At 39.3% G+C, this 25,027-nt stretch overlaps 1 protein-coding gene across 1 annotated transcript in view; it reads left to right on the forward strand.

Moving 5' to 3' along the window:
• OXSR1 (oxidative stress responsive kinase 1) overlaps positions 1-25,027 on the forward strand; it is a 271,596-nt gene that overhangs the window by 83,290 nt on the left and 163,279 nt on the right. Inside the window, exon 2 of the mRNA XM_053713780.1 lies at positions 9,378-9,490. Coding sequence (XP_053569755.1) covers positions 9,378-9,490 — 113 coding nt within the window. The remainder of the gene's footprint in view (positions 1-9,377; positions 9,491-25,027) is intronic.

Genomic DNA, 25,027 nt, shown 5'->3' on the forward strand with positions numbered 1-25,027 from the left:
AAGAGGCCAGAGATTCTCTTCTCTGGTGGCTATCTCGGGTCCATCTGTCCAAGGGTATGACCTTCCGCAGGTCAGATGGGACAGTTGTTACAACAGATGCCAACCTTTTAGGTTGGGATACAGTCTGGGACTCCCTGAAGACTCAGGGATAGTGGACTCAGGAGGAGACCCTCCTAATAAATATTCTGGAACTGGGAGTGATATTCCATGCTCTTCAGGCTTGGCCTCAGTTAGCAACTCTGAGGTACATCAGATTCAGCCGGACAATATCACGACTGTGGCTTACATCAACCATCAAGGGGGAACAGAAGTTCCCTAGCGATGTTAGAAGTCTTAAAATAATTCACTGGACAGAGACTCTCTCTTGTCTATCAACTCTCCATATCCCAGGTTGAGAACTGGGAGGTGGATTTTCTAAGTCGTCAGACTTTTCTCCCGGGGAAGTGGGAATTCCCTCCGGAGGTCTTTGCACAAGATCAAGCAGGAGTGTGCTTTGGTGTTTTTAACAGCGCCTGCGTGGCCACGCAGGACCTGGTATGCAGATCTGGTGGACATGTCATTCTTTCCATCATGGTCTCTGCTTCTGAGACAGGACCCTCTACCTCAGGGTCCTTTCAACCATCTAAATTAAACTTCTCTGAGATGGACTGCCTGGCAGATACTCCAGACGTTCAGGCATTTTGTCAGGCTTTGGTTAGAACCAAGCCTGTGTCTAAACCTGTTGCTCCGACATGGAGCTTAAACCTGATTATTAAGGTTCTTCAAGGAGTTCCGTTTGAACCTCTTCATTCTTTAGATATCAAACTTTGTATCTTGGAAAGTTCCTTTTTGGTAGATATTTCCTCGGCTTGTAGAGTCTCCGAGCTATCTGCTTTACAATGTGATTCTCCTCATCTGGTCCTCCGTACGGATAAGGTAGTCCTGCGTATCAAAACTGGGTTTTTTACCTAAGGTGGTATCCAACAAGAATATCACTCAAGAGAGTGTTGTTCCATTCTTGTATCCTAATCCTTCTTCAAAGATGGAACGTCTATTACACAATTTGGACGTGGTTCGTGCTATAAAGTTTTACTTACAAGCTACTTTCATCAAACATTTACTTTGTTTGTTGTCTACTCTGGACAGAGGAGAGGTCAAAAGACTTCAGCAACCTCTCTTTCTTTTTGGTTAAAAGCATAATTCGTTTAGCTTATGAGACTGCTGGACAGCAGCCTCCTGAAGGGATTACAGCTCATTCTTCTAGAGCTGTGGCTTTCACTTGGGCCTTTTTAAAATGAGGCTTCTGTTGAACAGATTTACAAGACGGCGTCTTGGTCTGCGCTTCATACTTTGCTTCTTCGGAGGCTATTTTTGGGAGAAAGGAATTTTTTTTTCAGGCAGTGGTACCTTCCGTTTAAGTACCTGCCTTGTCCCTCCCTTCATCAGTGTACTTTAGCTTTGGTATTGGTATCCCATAAGTAATGGATGATCCGTGGACTGGATACACTTAACAAGAGAAAACATAATTTATGCTTACCTGATAAAAAATTTTCTCTTGTAGTGTATCCAGTCCACGGCCCGCCCTGTCATTTTAAGGCAGGTAATTTTTTCATTTAAACTACAGTCACCACTGCACCCTATGGTTTTTCCTTTCTCTGCATGTTTTCGGTCGAATGACTGGATATGGCAGTTAGGGGAGGAGCTATATAGCAGCTCTGCTGTGGGTGAACTCTTGCAACTTCCTGTCCTGTTGGGAAGGAGAATATCCCACAAGTAATGGATGATCCGTAGACTGGATACACTACAAGAGAAATAAATTTATCAGGTAAGCATAAATTATGTTTTTATATTATTTTGTAATTCTAACCTGATAAAAGACTTGTCATTATAAAATTAACTAGTATTTCTTCTATAAGGTACGACGAGTCCACGGATTCATCCTTTACTTGTGGGATATTATCCTCCTGCTAACAGGAAGTGGCAAAGAGCACCACAGCAGAGCTGTCTATATAGCTCCACCCCCCAGTCATTCTCTTTGCCTACTCTAAGTACTAGGAAGGGTAAAGTGAAAGAGGTGATAAAATATTAGTTTTTAATTTCTTCAAGCAAGAGTTTTTTTTGTTTTAAATGGTACCGGTGTGTACTATTTACTCTCAGGCAGCAGATGGATGAAGACTTCTGCCTGGAGGATGATGATCTTAGCATTTGTAACTAAGATCCAGTGCTATTCCCACAGAGGCTGAGGGGTGCAAGAAACTTCAGTGTGAGGAACGTTTTCATGCTATATAGCAGTGAGGTATGTTCAGTCATTTTTTCTGGAGAGACTGTGTATTTAAGAATGGCTGACAAGTATCCCCATGAGGGTAAGGGTAAGCAGTAATCCTAAGAGCTATAGAAAGGCATTACTAAGCTTGCATAAGGGACTAATTACAAAAATGGTTGACTCTGAGTTTTGAATGTTTGTGGGCAAACGTTTTATGAACTGGGAGTGCTGTTAACGTTTTTTGGGCAACTTTATTGAGGGTACACTTGGCTTATTTTTTGGGTCTCAGAACCCACATGGCTAGTTTAAAACCGCTCTGATGCGGTTCTTTGAGGCTGTAGAGACATCAAGTGAGATGGGCGGGGCCTATTTTTGCGCCTCAGATGCGCAGTTATTTTCACGCAGCAAGCTCCAACTCCTGAGGGCCCTTGTGGATGTTTTGTGCCTAATCGAAGCTTTAACCCCATATTTACTATCCCTGAGGGCAGGTAGGCGCTGGGGGTGTTTTTTTCCGGATTTAGGCCTAATTTCAATCCGGTTTGCACATTAAAGGGTTAAATGTTAAATTTCCTTGTGGGGCAATCTTAACTACATATATTCTGTCTGCTTGCAAAAATTTGAAAAATTTGGTGCATTTTAAAGCAGTTTTGCAGAACGTGTATGCTTTTTTTCTCTTAAAGGCGCAGTACCGTTTTTTAAGATGATTTTTTTCACTAAATAAAGTGTTTTCATGCTTGTTTGTAGTCATTACTAGCCTGTTCAACATGTCTGACATTGAAGAAAGTCATTGTTCAATATGTTTAGAAGCCATTGTGGAACCCCCACTTAGAATGTGTCCTTCATGCACTGAAAGGTCAATAAATTGCAAAGAACATATTTTAGTTACTAAAAGTATGTCGCAGGATGATTCTCAGTCAGAAGGGAATCGGGTTATGCCATCTAATTCTCCCCAAGTGTCACAACCATTAACGCCTGCACAAGCGACGCCAAGTACTTCTAGTGCGTTTAATTCTTTCACCCTGCAAGATATGGCCGCAGTTATGAATACTAACCTCACAGAGGTTTTTTCTAAGCTGCCTGGGTTGCAGGGGAAGCGCAGCAGGTCTGGTGTGAGAACAAATGCTGAGCCCTCTGACGCTTTATTAGCCATATCCGATGTACCCTCAAATTGTTCTGAGTTGGGGGTGAGGGATTTGCTGTCTGAGGGAGAGATTTCTGATTCAGGAAAGATGTTCACTCAGATATGACGGCTTTTAAATAGAACACCTCCGCTTATTGCTCAGGGAGGTTTTAGCGACTCTGGATGATTGTGACCCTATTGTAGTTCCAGAGAAATCATGTAAAATGGACAGATTTCTAGAGGTTCCTGCCTACACTGATGTTTTTCCGGTCCCTAAGAGGATTTTGGACATTGTTACCAAGTAGTGGGATAGACCAGGTATTCCGTTCGCTCCCCCTCCTACTTTTAAGAAAATGTTTCCCATATCAGACACCATGCGGGACTCGTGGCAGACGGTAAGGTGGAGGGAGCTATTTCAACTCTGGCTAAGCGTACAACTATACCTATTGAGGACAGTTGTGTTTTCAAAGATCCTATGGATGAAAAATTATAGGGTTTCCTAAAGAAAATATTTGTTCATCAGGGTTTTCCTCTCCAACCTATAGCGTGCATGTCCTTCCTCAGGATAGTACAAATAAGATGAGGACCAAACAAAATAATTTTCGTTCCTTTCGAAACTTCAAAGGTGGTCCCTCTACCTCTTCTTCCCCTGCTGCAAAGCAAGAGGGGAATTTTGCTCAATCCAAGTCAGTCTGGAGACCTAACCAGACTTGGAACAAGGGTAAACAGGCCAAGAAGCCCGCTTCTGCCCCCAAGACAGCATGAAGGGGTAGCCCCCGATCCGGGACCGGATCTAGTAGGGGGCAAACTTTCTCTCTTTGCTCAGGCTTGGGCAAGAGACGTTCAGGACTCCTGGGCTTTAGAAATCGTAACTCAGGGGTATCTTCTAGATTTCAAAGATTCTCCTCCAAAGGGGATATTCCATCTTTCTCAATTGTCTGTAAACCAGACAAAAAGAGAGGCTTTCTTACGCTGTGTAGAAGACCTATATACCATGGGAGTGATCTGCCCAGTTCCGAAAACAGAACAGGGGCAGGGGTTCTACTCCAATCTGTTTGTGGTTCCCAAAAAAGAGGGAACCTTCAGACCAATTTTAGATCTCAAGATCCTAAACAAATTCCTCAGAGTCCCATCCTTCAAGATGGAGACCATTCGGACTATTTTACCAAAGATCCAGGAGGGTCAATATATGACCACCGTGGACTTAAAGGATGCGTATCTACACATCCTTATCCACAAAGATCATCACCAGTTCCTCAGGTTCGCCTTTCTGGACAAGCATTACCAGTTTGTGGCTCTTCCCTTAGGGTTGGCCACAGCTCCCAGAATTTTCACAAAGGTGCTAGGGTCCCTTCTGGCGGTTCTAAGGCCGCGGGGCATAGCTGTGGCACCTTATCTGGACAATATCTTAATTCCGGCGTCGACTTACCAACTAGCCAAGTCTCACACGGACATCGTGTTGGCTTTTCTAAGATCTCACGGGTGGAAGGTAAGCGTAAAAAAGAGTTCACTTATACCTCTCACAAGAGTTCCATTCCTGGGAACTCTGATAGATGCGGTGGACATAAAAATTTTTCTGACGGAGGTCAGGAAATCAAAAATTTTAACCATCTGCCGAGCTCTTCATTCCATTCCTCGGCCGTCAGTGGCTCAGTGTATGGAGGTAATCTGATTAATGGTAGCGGCAATGGACATAGTTCCGTTTGCTCGCTTGCATCTCAGACCACTACAACTATGCATGCTCAAACAGTGGAATGGGGATTTATCTCCTCAGATAAATCTGGATCAAGAGACCAGAGACTCCCTTCTTTGGTGGTTGTCACAGGATCATCTGTCCCAGGGAATGTGTTTCCGCAGGCCAGCATGGGTCATAGTGACGACGGACGCCAGCCTATTGGGCTGGGGTGCAGTCTGGAATTCCCTGAAAGCACAGGGTTTGTGGACTCAGGAGGAGTCTCTCCTCCCGATAAATATTCTAGAACTGAGAGCGATATTCAACACGCTTCTGGCGTGGCCTCAGCTGGCTTCGGCCAGATTCATAAGATTCCATTCGGACAATATCACGACTGTAGCATATATCAATCATCAGGGGGGAACAAAGAGTTCTCTAGCGATGATAGAGGTTACCAAAATAATTTAATGGGCAGAGACTCACTCTTGCCATCTATCAGCAATCTATATCCCAGAAGTGGAGAACTGGGAAGCAGATTTTCTAAGTCTTCAGACTTTTCATCCGGGGGAGTGGGAACTCCATCCGGAGGTGTTTGCACAATTGATTCAGCAATGGGGCACACCAGAATTGGATCTGATGGCGTCTCGTCAGAACGCCAAACTTTCTTGTTACGGGTCCAGGTCAAGGGATACTCAGGCAGTACTGATAGATGCTCTAGCAGTACCCTGGTTCAGCCTGGCTTATGTGTTTCCACCTTTTCCTCTCCTTCCTCGTTTGATTGCCAGAATCAAACAGGAGAGAGCTTCAGTGATTTTTATAGCACCTGCGTGGCCACGCAGGACTTGGTATGCAGACCAGGTGGACATGCCATCTCTTCCACCATGGACTCTGCCACTGAGACAGGACCTTCTGATTCAAGGTCTGTTCCAACATCCAAATCTAGTTTCTCTGCGGCCGACTGCTTGGAGATTGAACGCTTGATTTTATCCAAGCGGGGTTTCTCTGAGTCGGTCATAGATACCTTGATTCAGGCTTGATAGCCTGTCACTAGGAAAAATTTTCATAAGATATGGCGTAAATATCTTTATTGGTGCGAATCCAAAGGCTACTCATGGAGTTAGATCAGGATTCCTAGGATTTTGTCCTTTTTCCAAGAAGGATTGGAGAAGGGGCTATCAGCTAGTTCCTTAAAGGGACAGATATCTGCCTTATCAATTCTACTGCACAAGCGTCTGGCAGATGTTCCAGATGTTCAGTCGTTCTGTCAGGCTTTAGTTAGAATCAAGCCTGTGTTTAAACCTGTTGCTCCGCCATGGAGTTTGAATTTAGTTCTTAATGTTCTTCAAGGGGTTCCGTTTGAACCTATGCATTCCATAGATATTAAGCTTCTATCTTGGAAAGTTCTCTTTTAGTTGCTATCTCTTCGGCTCAAAGAGTTTCTGAATTATCTGCATTGCAATGTGACTCGCCTTATCTTGTTTTCCATGCTGATAAGGTGGTTTTGCGTACCAAACCTGGATTCCTTCCCAACGTTGTTACTAATAGGAATATCACTCAGGAAATTGTTGTTCCTTCTCTGTGTCCTAATCCTTCCTCTAAGAAGGAGCGTCTGTTGCACAACTTGGACGTGATTCGTGCTTTGAAGTTTTACTTGCAAGCAACCAAAGATTTCCGTCAAACGTCGTCTTTGTTTGTTGTCTATTCTGGAAAATGTAGAGGTTAAAAAGCTACGGCTACCTCTTTCTTTTTGGCTGAAAAGCATCATCCGTTTGGCATACGAAACTGCTGGACAGCAGCCTCCTGAAAGGATTACAGCTCACTCTACTAGAGCGGTGGCTTCTACATGGCATGGGCTTTTAAAAATGATGTTTCTGTTGAACAGATTTGTAAGGCTGCGACTTGGTCTTCGCATCGTACCTTTTCCAAATTTTACAAATGTGATACTTTTGCTTTTTCTGAGGCTATTTTTGGGAGAAAGCAGTGGTGCCTTCTGTTTAACCATCTGTCTTGTCCCTCCCGTTCATCCGTGTCCTGTAGCTTTGGTATTCTATCCCACAAGTAAAGGATGAATCCGTGGACTCTTTGTACCTTATAGAAGAACAGTAAATTTATGCTTACCTGATAAATTAATTTCTTCTATGGTACGACGAGTCCACGGGCCGCCCTGTCATTATGACAGATTGTATTTTTTGATTTTAAACTTCAGTCCCTCTGCACCTTTTAATTTCTCCTTTTTCTTCCTCTACCTTGGGTCGAATGACTGGGGGGTGGAGCTAAGGGAGGAGCTATATAGACAGCTCTGCTGTGGTGCTCTTTGCCACTTCCTGTTAGCAGGAGGATAATATCCCACAAGGATGAATCCGTGGATTCGTCGTACCATAGAAGAAATTAATTTATCAGGTAAGCATAAATTTACTTTTTGTTTTTGTACTTGATGAGGCTTGATTAGACATCTAAACATTGCTAATTGGACTAATTCCATTCACTATTGTCAATAACTTCCGTGTTTTTATACCACTCTTATTTTAGATACCACATAGAACTTCAAGTTAAAGGATCATATTAGTAAAACATAAAATGCTCTCATGTGTTGTGTTGTACTGTGTTGCTTGCATATTACTATCTGCAAAGTCTGTTCCAGAACAGCAAGGCATTTCTGTGCCACGGCTGAATATGGTTGGTGATACCGGGGTGCACTACAAATATGCAAATATAACAAAATAGAAGGCACTCACTGGATTTAACAAGGGGTGAAAACACTTTATTCCCTTATGTGTAACGTTTCAGGGAAACACTCCCCGTCTTCAGACAATCAATTTAACCAAACTTTAAGCAAGGATTTAAATACCCTCTTACCACATTAACAATCAACTCACATGTGAAGTCCAGCAGGTGCATGACCCGGTGCGTGTGTCATCAGACGGCGTCCGTTGCCTAGCAACCTGCCAGCATTTGTCTATAACCATTACCATGTAATTTTAGACCTAACACTTGTGCTACGAAACTTTACTTAAAAATAAATTACTAAAGACTATCAGTATGCACTACAACTAATTGACTAGTCCGTACTTTAAATAAGTAAATACTAAATGTTAAAAATGTCTGCAAACCATACAAGAGATCAACTAATTACTTGCAGAACAGTTATTCCGTCTTTTCGCTAATAAATATGTTAAGCAATGAATGCTAATAACTATGCTGATATTAGCTGCACGCTCTCAAGGCATAACATATTTCAAATATGCTTAAAGGAGGTATAGCCTGAAAATTGTTTAAAATTGTATGTTCTATCCAAATCATGAGAACATTTTGGGGTTTCCTGTCCCTTTAACATAGGAGACTGGTTCTGAAGGGACCACCAGCTACAGGAGGATAAACCGCTTGTTATTTTTTATTCTGTCATATACTTACCAGTTATCTCTTATTATCGGATTGGGAATCTAAGAAACCCAGGCATACTATACAATTTCCATCCTAAGACCCATGTTGTCCTGGAGTGTGAAGGATTATCTGATATTGGATTCTGCCCCTCCTTCCTTTACTTACCTTCTGTGTATATCCAAAAAAAAAATTGGATCTCCCAAACACTTCAAAGCTACAAGGCCGACATTGTTCGAACCCTGCCACCAGACTTAGCACTGGCCCCATAAAACCTATATATCCCCTTCCCAGCTGCAAAGGCTCTACTTTATTGCACCCCGTTGTGGGCTACAAAATCATACCACATTTTTTAATAAATGTATATGTTTTTCTGTTCCAATGCCATTTTTACATTATAATGCCTCTAAGTTCTCTTTAAACATAACCTTTATTGGGTAATCTAAGAATTTGAAAAGCCATGTTTATTGTGAACAATGGATGGTGATTTAAATGAGCAAAAACTCATTTAAATATAAAAATAAACCAAAAGGAGCATATTCCCATACATTTAATAACCTGCAGCTGGTATAATAATAATATAATATGGAAACTGAACAGTTCAGCCTTTCTTTAATGCTATAAATGAATCAGCTAGTAGTGGTTAACTGGGTTTAGAATGTTAGGAATTTGGAGAGGATGCATGATGGGATATGCTTGTTCTGTGTACAAGTCATTGTAAGTGGTAAATATTCATCTTAACAAACGTGAATAGTTGTCAAAAATCTTTTTTTATTCTTAACTTTTCTAGTAAGTTATTTTGTTTGCTTTTTTAAAAAATTATGTTTTGCTTAAATTAGTGACATGAGGGGAGATACCTGGTATTGTTACATATATATGTTTATTTTTTTTTATTTTTTTTATTTTTTAATTTGCTGCATATTGCTACAATATCTGATTTCTCAAATTGTCTTTCTTTTCTCTAGGAAGCGGAGCTACGGCTGTGGTACAAGCTGCCTACTGTATTCCCAAGAAAGAGAAAGTGGCCATCAAAAGAATTAACCTAGAAAAATGTCAGACCAGCATGGATGAACTATTGGTAAGTTCATTTAAAAAAATAATAAAAAAATAGTATTATTTTAAATATTATTATTAATAATAATAATAACACAGATAATTACAATAAAAATATACACTTCTGAAAGTAAGACAAAGTAAAAATGTACTTTTGGCTCTGTATAAGACCATACACCCTTCTCTGGCACTTTGCTTTGCTGGCTTTTAAATTTTATTCAGGTTTTTTTTTCCTATTCCGCCTTAAATAAGAACTTTTCCAGCTGTGCTTCTCAGAGCCATACACACTTTTTCCCCTCCATGTTCTGTGACAACGCAACATAAATATGACTAAACTTCAAGCATACATAAGTGTGAGGTTTTGACTCCTCTTTTATAAGTATCCTACTCCTTAGCACAGTTAGGAAGGACATTAAACTTAAAATGTAATTCCCCATAATGGTTTACTTTTATGCACAATAAAAAAAACAACAACTTTGATTTAATTTTGTTTGGTAATTTTTAATCTGAGAATTTTAGTTTCTTTGATAAGGTGGTGTGAGTCCACGAGCCATTACTCCTGAGATTCAACTCCTGATTAATATGTCAGTATGTGGCCGGGTTATAATACAATATGTTTAATAATTATCCTTTAAACTAAACCCCCAATAAACGCATATACAAAACAATTAAAATTAATGTAAATTCCTGAATTCTTTATATTGGTTAAAATTTGAAAATATATTTGTAGAAAACCAGATATGAATCAATACTATACACGTTTAAATTATTAAAATATGCTATGCAAAGATCATAAAATTTACCCTTAGAACTAGCCTTATTCACAATTGAGTTTCATTAAAATATCACAATAAGATAGCAAGATGTAAACCACTAACACTTAGAATTATACTTTAACAGTGCTTAATAAAACAATAGAACAATATACACTCTAATTAAAACACCAGGAGTTATATATATATATATATATATATATATATATATATATATATATATATATATATATATATATATTCTTAATGTAAACAGTCATTTAAATGCCAATTTATCTATGTTGAAATAAGTTCTTATTTATCTACAGTTAAGACAAATTCTAAAATATATTTTATATATTTGCAAAGATAAATTACTTTGCATACAAAAGACAAGCTTAACACTGTACAGGACTATGAAACACAAGGTTAAATTACAATTTGTTCTTTTAGACCTGCTATTTGATTATAATTACTAAATACCTTTGATTTGAATATTACTTATATTTATCAACCTCTTATACTTTACCAAATCGATATTCAGCTTCCAGTTCAATTCACCTCAGAATACAAAAGGAGTATTTTTGCAATGTAATAAGAAAAAGTAGCCCAATTTGCTTTTTTAGTAACTGTATCCAACGCAGCCAATTTCAGTTAGCAGACAGACCAGCAGCCTCAGGACCATCCTATGCTTGGGATTTTATCATGTGATATAGCCCCACCCCTTTTTGTTCTGTAACATCATTGGTGAATTGGATAGGCCCTTTGTATCTGAAATCCCATAGGTCAACTTAGGAGACGCCTCCCTTCATTGTTTCTCTGGCAATGCATGGTTACTAGGGAAACGCATCTTTAACAGTCAAATCTTTTGGCTGTAATTCCTGCATCGCAACATCGGGGACAGCAGACAGAGACAGTTTCATTTTAATTGTTTCTATACAGTAAAAACATTTCTTTAAAAATGTTCATTTATAATGCCATAATTTCTTTATATTAACAAGTTACATGTTCAAATACACATGGGTCACACAGTATCATTTTTCCTGATCATTTTAAAACCACATGTAAATGTATTTCACTTATAATGTATAAAATGCGTTTAAACCATATTTTCTATTAAACAATTTAAAGATTATAATATCTTCATCCTGGTTTCAATTTCCTTCTTCAGCCATCTGCTCAACATCACATACATGCTTTGAGATCAGCAAATATATGTGGTTTTCACACAATTATATCTACATTGGATTATTATCCCATACAGATTAATATTTCATATCTGTATGTTTCTTTTTGAGTGTATAAAACACAGAGGATATTATTTAAAATACCAGTTATATGTGTACTTACTAGGTGCCTGAAATGAGAGATAATGTTGTTAAAAATGTTCATTTGAGTATTTCTTCTCATTCATATAAAAACCCATAATTTTACACATTGTTCTACAAGAAACAGAATTATACCAGCTGTATAAAAAATTTAATTCAAATAGCTACACTGTAACATGTGTTTTTGCCTGGCCAAACTTCCATTGTCTAGAATTTGTGGATTCACACACAATAGGGGCCCCATATCTTTGCATATACTTAGGCCATGTCAGATAAGTTTATCACTCATCTTTGGTATACAAATCTGAGGGGTTTCAAAATGTTAATTTCTTTCATGTAATTGGCAAGAGTCCATGAGCTAGTGACATATGGGATATACAATCCTACCAGGAGGGGCAAAGTTTCCCAAACCTCAAAATGCCTATAAATACACCCCTCACCACACCCACAATTCAGTTTTACAAACTTTGCCTCCTATGGAGGTGGTGAAGTAAGTTTGTGCTAAGATTTCTACGTTGATATGCGCTTCTCAGCATTGTTGAAGCCCGATTCCTCTCAGAGTACAGCGAATGTCAGAGGGACGTGAAGGGAGTATCACTTATTTGAATACGATGATTTCCCTAACGGGGGTCTATTTCATAGGTTCTCTGTTATCGGTCGTAGAGATTCATCTCCTACCTCCCTTTTCAGATTGACGATATACTCTCAATTTACCATTACCTCTACTAATAACTGTTTTTAGTACTGGTTTGGCTATCTGCTATGTGTGGATGGGTGTCTTTTGGTAAGTATGTTTTTATTACTTAAGACACTCTCAGCTATGGTTTGGCACTTTATGCAATTATATAAAGTTCTAAATATATGTATTATACTTATATTTGCCATGAGTCAGGTTCATATATTTCCTTCTGCAGACTATCAGTTTCATATTTGGGAATGTAAACACTTTAAGAAATGTATTTCTTACCTGGGGTTTAAGAAATTTATTTCTTACCTGGGGTTTAGTCTTTTTTTCAATTTGACTACTTTTTGCAATTGCGGGTGTTAGGCTAGACTTTATTGCGTCATTTTTGGCGCGAACTTTTTTGGCGCGAAAAGATACGTTTATGACGCAACTTCGTCATTTCCGGCGTCATACGTGACGCCGAGACCTTTCACACGGCGGCATCATTAGTGACGCAAGTGTGTCATTTCCGGTCATTTTTGGCGCCAAAAAAGTTTACGTTACGTTATGTGTACTTGGCGCCAAATTTTTTTCATTATTTCAATACCCCATTCATGTTTGCCTTCTGCTTCTTTTCTATCAAGAGGCCTATGCTTTTGCATTTTTTCCCATTCCTGAAACTGTCATTTAAGGAAATAGATAATTTTGCTTTATATGTTGTTTTTTCTTTTACATTGAGCAAGATGTCCCAATCCGATCCTGTCTCTGAAGTTTCTGCTGGAACATTGCTGCCTGACATCGGTTCTACCAAAGCTAAGTGCATTTGTTGTAAAATTGTAGAAATTATTCCACCGAATGTCATTTGTAATAGTTGTCATGATAAACTTTTACATGCAGATAGTGTTTCTATCAGTAATAGTACATTGCCAGTTGCAGTTCCTTCAACTTCTAATATGCATGATATACCTGTAAATTTTAAAGAATTTGTTTCTGAATCTATTATGAAGGCTTTGTCTGCATTTCCACCTTCTAATAAACGTAAAAGGTCTTTTAAAACTTCTCATTTAGCCGATGAAATTTCAAATGACCAACAACATAATAATTCATCCTCTTCTGCTGAGGATCTATCTGAAACAGAAGATCCTTCCTCAGATATTGACACTGACAAATCTACTTATTTAAAAATATTATTTTAAAATAGAGTATATGCGTTCTTTATTAAAAGAAGTGTTAATTACTTTGGATATTGAGGTAACCAGTCCTATTGACGTTCAGTCTAATAAACGTTTAAATGCTGTTTTTAAACCTCCTGTGGTTTCCCCAGGGGGTTTTCCCATTCCTGAGGCTATTTCTGATATGATTTCTAGGGAATGGAATAAGCCAGGTACTTCCTTTATTCCTTCTTCAAGGTTTAAGAGATTGTATCCTTTACCAGCAAAATCTATAGAGTTTTGGGAAAAGATCCCCAAAGTTGATGGGGCTATTTCTACTCTTGCTAAACGTACCACTATTCCTATGGATGATAGCACTTCCTTTAAGGATCCTTTAGATAGGAAGCTTGAATCTTATCTAAGGAAGGCCTATTTATATTCAGGTCATCTTCTCAGACCTGCTATTTCTTTGGGTGATGTTGCGGCTGCATCAACTTTCTGGTTGGAAAATTTAGCGCAACATGAATTGGATTCTGACATATCTAGTATTGTTCGCTTACTGTAACATGCTAATCATTTTATTTGTGATGCCATTTTTGATATTATCAAAATTGATGTTAGATCCATGTCTTTAGCTGTTTTAGCTAGAAGAGCTTTGTGGCTTAAATCTTGGAATGCTGATATGACATCTAAATCTAGATTACTATCTCTTTCTTTCCAAGGTAACAATTTATTTGGCTCTCAGTTGGATTCTATTATTTCAACTATCACTGGAGGAAAAGGAGTTTTTTTGCCTCAGGATAAAAGACCTAAGGGTAAATCTAAGGCTTCTAACCGTTTTCGTTCCTTTCGTCAGAATAAGGAACAAAAACTCAATCCTCCTCCCAAGGAATCTGCTTTCAGTTGGAAGCCTTCCTCAAATTGGAATAAATCCAAGCCATTTAGGAAACCAAAGTCTGCCCCTAAGTCCGTATGAAGGTGCGGCCCTCATTCCAGCTCAGCTGGTAGGGGGCAGATTAAGGTTTTTCAATGATTTTTGGATAAAATCTGTCCAAAATCATTGGATTCAGAGCATTGTCTCTCTAGGGTATCGAATAGGATTCAAAGTAAGACCTCCTGTGAGAAGATTTTTTCTCTCACACATTCCTGTAAATCCAGTAAAAGCTCAGGCTTTTCTGAAGTGTGTTTCAGACCTGGAGTCTTCAGGGGTAATCATGCCAGTTCCTCCTCAGGAACAAGGTTTGGGGTTTTATTCAAACCTATTCATTGTACCAAAGAAAGAAAATTTGTTCAGACCAGTTCTGGATTTGAAAATTTTGAATCGTTATGTACCAACTTTCAAGATGGTGACTATAAGGACTATTCTGCCTTTTGTTCAGCAAGGACATTATATGTCCACAATAGACTTGCAGGATGCATACCTTCATATTCCGATTCATCCAGAACACTATCAGTTTCTGAGATTCTCTTTTCTAGACACGCATTACCAATTTGTTGCTCTTCCATTTGGCCTAGCAACAGCTCCAAGAATCTTTTCAAAGGTTCTGGGTGCCCTACTATCTGTAATCAGAGAACAGGGTATTGCAGTGTTTCCTTATTTGGACGATATCTTGGTACTAGCTCAGTCTTTACATACTGCAGAATCTCACACGAATCAACTAGTGTTGTTTCTTCGGAAACATGGTTGGAGGATCAATTTACCAAAAAGTTTCTTGATTCCTCAGACAAGGGTCACCTTTTTAGGCTTCCAGATAGATTCAGTGTCCATGACTCTGTCTCTAACAGACAAGAGACGTTTAAAATTGGTCACAGCATGTCGGCTCCTTCAGTCTCAGTTATTCCCTTCAGTGGCTATGTGCATGGAAGTTTTAGGTCTCATGACTGCAGCATCGGACGCAATCCCCTTTGCTCGTTTTCACATGACACCTCTACAGCTTTGTATGCTGAATCAATGGTGCAAGGATTATACAAAGATATCACAATTAATATCCTTGAATCCCAATGTACGACACTCTCTGACATGGTGGAAAGATCACCATCGTTTGGTTCAAGGGGCTTCTTTTGTTCGCCCAACCTGGACTGTGATCACAACAGATGCGAGTCTTTCAGGTTGGGGAGCTGTTTGGGGGTCTCTGACAGCACAAGGGGTTTGGAAATCTCAAGAGGCGAGATTACCAATAAATATTTTAGAACTTCGTGCAATTCTCAGGGCTCTTCAGTTCTGGCCTCTGCTAAAGAGAGAACCGTTCATTTGTTTTCAGACAGACAATATCACAACTGTGGCTTATGTCAATCATCAGGGTGGGACTCACAGTCCCCAAGCTATGAAAGAAGTATCTCGGATACTTTCTTTGGCAGAATCCAGCTCCTGTCTAATCTCTGGGGTGCATATCCCAGGTGTAGACAATTGGGAGACGGATTATCTCAGCCGCCAGACTTTACATCCAGGGGAGTGGTCTCTCCATCCAGATGTATTTTCTCAGATTGTTCAGATGTGGGGGCTTCCAGAGATAGATCTCATGGCCTCTCATCTAAACAAGAAACTTCCCAGATACCTGTCCAGGTCCAGGGATGTTCAGGCGGAAGCAGTGGATGCGCTGACACTTCCTTGGTGTTATCAACCTGCTTACATCTTCCCGCCTCTAGTTCTCCTTCCAAGAGTGATTTCCAAAATCATCATGGAACAGTCTTTTGTGTTGCTGGTGGCTCCAGCATGGCCACACAGGTTTTGGTATGCGGATCTGGTTTGGATGTCCAGTTGCCCGCCTTGGCCACTTCCGTTACGGCCGGACCTACTATCTCAAGGTCTGTTTTTCCATCAGGATCTCAAATCATTAAATTTGAAGGTATGGAAATTGAACGCTTAGTTCTAAGTCATAGAGGTTTCTCTGATTCAGTAATTAATACTATGTTACAAGCTCGTAAATCTGTCTCTAGAAAGATTTATTATAGAGTTTGGAAGACTTACATTTCATGGTGTTCTTCTCATAAATTCTCCTGGCATTCTTTTAGAATTCCTAGAATTTTGCAGTTTCTTCAGGATGGTTTGAATACGGTTTTGTCTGCAAGTTCCTTGAAAGGACAAATCTCTGCTCTTTCTGTTTTTTTTCACAGAAAGATTGCTTCACTTCCTGATATTTACTGTTTTGTAGAGGCTTTAGTTCGTATTAAGCCTGTCATTAAGTCAATTTCTCCTCCTTGGTGTCTTAATTTGGTTCTGAGGGCTTTACAGGCTCCTCCATTTGAACCTATGCATTATTTGGACATTAAACTACTTTCTTGGAAAGTGTTGTTCCTTTTGGCTATCTCTTCTCCTAGAAGAGTTTCTGAGCTATCTGCTCTTTCTTGTGAGTCTCCTTTTCTGATTTTTCATCAGGATAAGGCAGTTTTGCAGACTTCTTTTCAATTTTTACCTAAGGTTGTGAATTCTAACAACATTAGTAGAGAAATTGTTGTCCCTTCTTTATGTCCTAATCCCAAGAATTCTCTGGAGAGATCCTTACATTCTTTGGATGTGGTAAGAGCTTTGAAATATTATGTGGAAGCTACTAAAAATTTCTGGAAGACTTCTAGTCTATTTGTTTTATTTTCTGGTCCTAGGAAAGGTCAGAAAGCTTCTGCTATTTCCTTGGCTTCTTGGTTGAAACTTTTGATTCATCAAGCTTATTTGGAGTCGGGTCAAACCCCGCCTCAGAGAATTACAGCTCATTCTACTAGATCAGTCTCCACTTCATGGGCTTTTAAGAATGAAGCTTCAGTCGATCAGATTTGCAAAGCAGCCACTTGGTCCTCTTTGCATACATTTACTAAATTCTACCATTTTGATTTATTTGCTTCTTCGGAAGCAGTTTTTGGTAGAAAAGTTCTTCAGGCAGCTGTTTCAGTTTGATTCTTCTGCTTTTTTGATTTAAGTTTTTTTCTTTCAAAAGTGAAAATAAACTTATTTTTTGGGTTGTGGATTATTTTCTCAGCGGAATATGGCTGTTTTTTTGTTTTAGTCCCTCCCTCTCTAGTGACTCTTGAGTGGAAGACTCCACATCTTGGGTATTGATATCCCATATGTCACTAGCTCATGGACTCTTGCTAATTACATGAAAGAAAACATAATTTATGTAAGAACTTGCCTGATAAATTAATTTCTTTCATATTGGCAAGAGTCCATGAGGCCCACCCTTTTTATGGTGGTTATGATTTTTTTGTATAAAGCACAATTATTTCCAAATTTCCTTTATCACCCCACTGCTTGGCTATTCGTTAAACTTAATTGTGATTGTGGTGAGGGGTGTATTTATAGGCATTTTGAGGTTTGGGAAACTTTGCCCCTCCTGGTAGGATTGTATATCCCATATGTCACTAGCTCATGGACTCTTGCCAATATGAAAGAAATTAATTTATCAGGTAAGTTCTTACATAAATTATGTTTTCGCTTTGAAGTAACTGTTAACTCATAATATGTTAGCTTATCAGGAAATAGTGCAGAACTTCGTCTATTACAGAGGTTGGTGGTCTAACATTTGATCATCAAGTAAATGTTAATTATTACTTTCCTGGGTTTTAAAACCAGTTTTCATTAACTGACCAAATGCTTCATTTCTTTGTTCTCATCTGGATTTATTGTATTCAGGAAAGGGAATCCTCATGTTTGATCAAAGCTTTACAATATACAAACTGTAGATGGCCATCTCTTTTGAAGTGATTTGCCCTTCTTTGAAATGACAGTCTGAAATTAACTAGGCCAATTGTCTTTTCTTAGATTACTTTGAAATCAATTTCTTTTGATGAATTGGGACACAGGCCTGTGCTGTATTCTGTGTAATCAAAAGAAGTGGGGGCTAAGTTACACACAGTGACATTTGGTGTCCAGAACCATAGATTTATTTCATAATAAGTGTATATATATATGTGTGTGTGTGTGTGTGTGTAGGTATATATATATATATATATATATATATATATATATATATATATTTATTATTTAATAATACTCAGATGCCCTGACAAATAGGAGGCAAAGATTCCTGCAGCTCTAAGAGCCCTTAATTTTTTCCTCTCACCTCTGTGGTATTTCAGTCTTTTCTTTGCCTCCACAGAAGAATTCAGGTGCTTCAAATTCTTGGTTGCAAGGACAGAGGGGTGTATGGAGTACTGGGTAGTGACAGAATTACTCCCAGTGACAAGTTAGTCACATACCTGCCACAGGTGTCGGGGACCAGTCCTTTAGTCTCCTCCTGTTGGGTTGTCGTCATAATCCAAATTCATATCCTTTGCTGTTATCTTTACAGCACTGGGTAGGCTCTCTACCGGAAGCAGTCTTTTTCTTAATAAATGGAAAGAGTCCACAGCTGCATTCATTACTTTTGGGAAATAAGAACCTGGCCACCAGGAGGGGGCAAAGACACCCCAGCCAAAGGCTTAAATACTCCTCCCACTCACCTCATCCCCCAGTCATTCTTTGCCTTTCGTCCCAGGAGGTTGGCAGAGAAGTGTCAGAAGTTTGTTTTGTCTCTTATGGAGGGTAGGACTCCGACATGGGATGGGAGTTTTAAGTATTCCTATCAGTCTCTGTGAGGGCTTGGATGAAAGTCCGGAGATGCAGGTAGAGTCTTTATGCGAAACAATCCCGACTCATATTAACAGCTCCACAAGCAATCAGCGTTGTCTAACTTCGTTTTGCTGCTTGCTTTCTTCTCTCAAGTCCATGGCGGAGACGCTGCTACTATTCGTCACACTTGAAGGGCCATGTTGCTGTTCCACGGCGTAGATTCCGGTAAGATCGTTTAATTTTACTTCATCAGAATGTACTGTAACTTATTTGTTTCCTGTAAGGTGCTATCTTGCGGGACTTAAGTTTAAATATAGGGCCTCAGTGAGGCTTGTTTGGTATCTTGAAACCGAGGATTAATATCTCCTGAGGGGGATTATTGAACAGGTTTTTTTTTTAAATCCTGTTTGTTATGTGATTCAATCTGCTTATGTGTAGTGTTAGTTGGGCTCTTGGCTTAAAGGGACAGTCAACCCCCCCAAAAAAAATATTACTCCTACAGATAAAGTTTACTAGGACAAATAGTTCAAACTGTAGCCCCATTTCGCTAACTAGATCGTTTTTAAGTAAAATTACTTGCTACATGTTCCTCTGCCTTTTTTTTTAAATGGCCGCCAGCCCCCTCCTTTATTTCGTCATGGCCATCTTTCTTCCTTCCTCTTCTGCCTGTAACTTTTCTATCCGCCGCATTCCCGTTTTCAGCGCATGCGCAATGCACCGATTTTAGTGAAGGGGCCTTTTGAAGCAGGAACTAAAAACAACCGCTCAGTATCCTATCAGTTCCTATATGCGTCGGACCAGTTTGCCTTCTCTTCATCTACCGCCGCATATAGGACCTGCTTGGATCCTGAGCGGTCCTGCTGTATAGCTATGTAGTTCTGTACTTGCAATTTGTCTGACAATAGATTGCCCTTGTGTAAATTAAAGCTTTGTCATGGATTTTGTTTAGCGAGAAGTCATGAGTTATGATTGTAGCACATACAATTTAGATCTGCATGTTTTTGTTGTTCTGTTTCAGATAGCATCAATGCCTTTTATGAAAGGGTGAGAAAGACCTAACCTTGGCACTAAACACATGAAATCCTGGATGTACACATAAGCATTGCAATCTTAATTCTGAGCTAGTACGCGCAGTGTGTGGTTGTGGATTTAATAAGGAAAAGGTTCTTGTTGTTGTGGGACTTGTATACATTCGCTTTAAATCATGAAAGCTTTCAGCCCAGTAAGATCTGTGAGGATAAACAGCCTAACAGAGCATAGTATATCTAGGAGCAAAACGTCTGTGGATGACACCATGAGGCTGCTGTACAACATGAATGACTGCTATTCCAAGCTGAAGGAACTGGTGCCGAGTATTCCACAGAACAAGAAAGTCAGCAAGATGGAAATCCTATACAATTATACAAAATAATCGCCGTTTATTAGTTTGTGAATTTGTGTTATCCAAGGTAACTCCATTCATTGGCAGCACACGGGAACCTAGACACCTGGGCATTCCAACTGCAGCGCTATTCCGCTATTTGCTCTACTTCCCAGAAGACAACACACTATATCTATGTATATCTATGTAGCTGGCAAAATGTTCCATTGCAAACGTAATACACATCTGACACATCTTAGGGCTTCTCCTGGATTCAGGAGGTGGAACAGAGGATTTAACCTTTGTTGAAGCGAGGCATGCTCTCTGGGTTGTTTAGTTCTATTTGGAGTCTTGCTGGCTCTGCGTTGAGACTATGTTGGCCTCGGCGATTGTCTAAGGAGTTTCGGTGGGCACCCGAGCTCTGTTGGAAAGGTTGAGGCCATTCTTCCGCTCTTTTGTGAGCTGATGTTGGGGTTCTTTTGTTCCCCTGTTTTCAAACCTGCCGACGCTTGGGCTAGCCCGGCTGGGAGTAGGTTTTGAGGTTTGCTGTTCCTTTTCGGGGGTGCAGTGGGCCTTGTTGAGGTTCTGTGCTTCTACCTTTTTGAGACCTATGTGTCGGTCTGGCAGCTTGGATTGATTGGAGCATACTCTCTGTTTTGGATTTTTTTGCAATCTGATATCTTGTTTGGCTGCTTTTTGCTTTTCAGCAAGTATTTTCTTTCTGTGTCATCCTGATGATGACTGCGTGTTCTTGACTCAGGTGTTTACATTGTCTGGGTCTGCTACACGTATTATGTGTTGAATACTTCTGTATTCTAAGTTCTGACGTTTTGAGGACTCCGTCTTCAGTTGTCTTTTTAGGTGCTTTCGCACGATGTTGAGAGGAAAATTTTCTCTGTTCTGATGCCCAGTCCTAAAACTTGTGGTTTTTGTCTGGACGTTGCCTTCCCTTGTTTGTCAGACCCATTTGGATCTTTGTGAGCTGAGCTTGTTCTGGGAGTTCTTCCTTTTTTGGAATTTGTGGTGACCTTTCGGTTTCCCTTTGGTTCTTTCTTACCCTATCCCTTTAGGAGTTTTTGGGCTGGTGTCCTCTTCACTAGTGAGGGGTGTGTGGTTGGGGACCGACTGCTGGGTGACGGTGTCTCTTGGAGGACTGTTGGCTCAGTTGAGTCTAATTTTGCGGTCTCTGGTTAGGCTTCCGGGCTACCTGCGAGTGTCCTTGGGGCCTTTTCTTTTTAATGTTTCTTGGCTTTGGACGAGGCATGGTTTTGTTGGGTAGTGGTTTTCAGGCCTGGTGCCTTCAGAATGGGCCGCCTCTTGTACCCTCCCGTCTTGGCATTCTGTGTCCTCTATAGCTTGGGTATTGTTTTTCCGAAAGTAATGAATGCAGCTGTGGACTCTCTTCATTTATGAAGAAAAACTGAAATTATGCTTACCTGATTTATTTTCTTCAGATGGAAAAAGTCCACAGCTCCCAACCCGTATTTTTTATGTGGGGCGTCTGTATTTTTATTCTTCTGGCATCTTTTCACCCTGATATTTCTTCTACTGTTCCTTTTTCCTCGGCAGAATGACTGAGGAATGAGGGGAGTGGGAGGAGTATTTAAGTATTTGCCTCCTCCTAGTGGCCAGGTTCTTATTTCCCAAAAGTAATGAATGCAGCTGTGGACTCTTTCCATCTGAAGAAAATAAAATTATCAGGTAAGATAATTTCAGTTTTCTTCAGCCAGTATACATGGTAGAGTAGGTGCATCTGAGCAAAGTGCAGCCATTTCTTTCACTTACATAGCCCACAGGCTATTAGTAGGTACCCCAATTTTGAGGAAAATCGTAGCCATGGGACATTTATTTATAACATACATTTACCACAATTTCAGTTAGACTATATTTATGGCACATAATAGTCTATTATTTTTGCACTTTCACAAGAAGTCCAGCTCCAAAAATAGCCGAATACTGTTGGGGGTGTCCATATTCGGTATTTGTTTGCTAACGAATGAGAGAAATGCACATCCTTATTTCTTATAATGGAAACGCACTTTATTATTTTATTCTGCATTTATTCTTTGCATGCTCTCATTTTCAGACAGATTTTTTAGTGCACCCTTCTTTAATGCATGCTCTTATAGCGAGAGTCTGTCAGATTTATTGCACGTTGTGATAGTGCTATGTGTTACAGTATCGCACTGAGCTCAATGAATGGCTTTTATTTTACATACATTTTGCACGTGCGGGTTGTTCCTTTGTTTTTATGTGCGCTACTTCCAGAACGTTCTCGTTCTGCTTGCACACCCAGCATGTGCTTTCCCTGCCACGGTTTTGTCTTGTGCTGAGGCAACAGTATTTTTATACTCCTGTGTTCTCTGCTACCTGCTTTACCTGCCATCTTCTTGTAGAAGCGGTTTTGTAGCCTTTAAAACCAGGATATCTATTTTGATTAATTATCCTTTATAGCAGTGGTCAGCAACCTTGGGCCCCAGATGTTTTAGAACTACATTTCCTATGATGCTGAGGCACTCTTTATGCTGTCTGAGCATCATGGGAAATGTAGTTCCAAAACATCTGGGGCCCAAGGTTGCTAATCCCCTGCTTTATACTATCACACAATCTAGAGAGGTTTTTATTTTATTTTAATGGTAAACTCCCTGTTTCATATTGCAACATTATTTCACTGTTTATACTAATTTGCACAGTAAAGTTGCTTTGGTGGACTTGTATGTATTTATACGTCTGTGTATTTCTTGGAGCATACTATATACAGTCTGTCCCCACTACCTTACATTATCCTTTAGATTGCAGATCCACTGATATTAATTATACTTTTTATTTGCAGGCTGGTTACCCAGTTCAACGTTGCAGTTCTGATAATGGATCACATTCGATATTCTAGCCAGTCAAATGACCCTTTTACCTCTAAAGGAATCTTTCCTTCGGTTTTCCTAAATACAGGGTAGTGTTTAAGATTTTGCTCCAAGATTTAAATTTTTGTGTGCTTTACATTCTGCAGTTGTGGAGGCTAGGCCTCCTCCAGGAATGCACACATGTTCTATGTCTGAAAATTATCCTAATGTTCGTTTTCAGGTTTTTCTGCATCTTTGTGATCAGAACACTTGAGGACACCCTTTATAGTTGTCAGACACTCTCACCTCAGACTGTTTTCTGAAGGTGAGCTTTTAATGATGAGCAGGAGTTGTTTTCTGGTCAGCACATGTAGTTTACCTCTTTCATGCTTGAACATCTTTTGTTCTTTGCTTAAAGAGCTTTTATGTACTTTAGGTGTCCAATCATCAGAGGAAAAACCTAAGTCAAGAGTTTTTTTTCCCCCTGAGGCTCTTATTAAAATAGTTTTCAGAGATTTAACCAATCCTGGTCTTCTCTTTATTCTATTTTAGATATTTTTATTGAGGTTAATAACAAAAGAATATACATAATCGCCATGTAGCAAAGGCCATTAGTCAGTAGATATGGTTACAGTAAGCAGTTTGAAGTTACATCATTTAACAGAATTAATAGTGTACATAGCTTTATAATGTCCCATTTGGCCATATAAACTAGGAGAAAGCAATAATGTGTCATATATTCCCTGAAAAACATATTATAGGCATATTATACAAAGGGATGTTCAAATACTGCTAAGATCTAATGCAACATCAAACCTCACATTTTCTGGGTAAAGGTATAAGTAATTATCCCCTGTGAAATATCAAAAAAATAAAAACGAGGTCCCCAATGGTGAACAGTGGCCCTTATTTGACCACCAAGAACATACTTAAAGGACCAGTCAATACAGTAGATTTGCTAAATCAACAAATGCATGATAAAAAGACAATGCAATAGCACTTAGTCTGAACTTCAAATAAGTAGTAGATTTTTTTCTAACAATTTTTAAAGTTATGTACATTTCCACTCCCCCTGTACCATGTGACAGACATCAGCCAATCACAAATGCATATACGTATATTCTGTGAATTCTTGCACATGCTCAGTAGGAGCTGGTGACTCAAAAAGTGAAAATATAAAAAGACTGTGCACATTTTGTTAATGGAAGTAAATTGGAAAGTTGTTTAAAATTGTATGTTCTTTCCAAAGCTTGAAAGAAAAGTTTAGGGTTTACTGTCCCTTTAAGTAACATTTATTAATAACAGAAAATGTTATTATATTGCAAAGTATTGCACTGCCCCCACCTGGCTACTTCATAATGGCACCCGGTTGGCAAACTTTTCTGTGGAGAACAATGGATATATAGCAACAATGTGTGTCTAGTATTAAATAAGTTATTTGTCTCACTGGTAAAGTCCAGAAGACCAAAAAATAAAAACATCTGGGGCTAATAAGCATGTAGACCAGCGGTTCCCAACCTTATTTCTCTCCCGTACGCCTTGATTAGGCTTTTCATTTATGAGTACCCCCTCTCTTCATTACCCCCACTCATCCCTCAAAAACATTTTTTTTTTTAATTTAAACTATTATCAGCGTATTGTCAGGTATTAATAAACTATTTATTATCAGGGTATTGTCGGGTATTAATAAACTAAACCCAGATAATAAATAGTTTATTAATACCTGACAATACCCTTATAATAGTTGATTTATAACTGACAATACCCTTATAATAGTTGATTTATAACTGACAATACCCTGATAATAAATAGTTTAAGGTAAGCTATACCTGAATGGCATACGTCTGTACGTGTATCAACAGGATCTCAGATCTCATTCTCAGGAGGAACCCTGCTGCAGCTGCCTGGTTGCCCCTAAACACAGC

Source organism: Bombina bombina, chromosome 5, assembly GCF_027579735.1.
Source record: "Bombina bombina isolate aBomBom1 chromosome 5, aBomBom1.pri, whole genome shotgun sequence".
Lineage (NCBI taxonomy): Eukaryota > Metazoa > Chordata > Amphibia > Anura > Bombinatoridae > Bombina > Bombina bombina.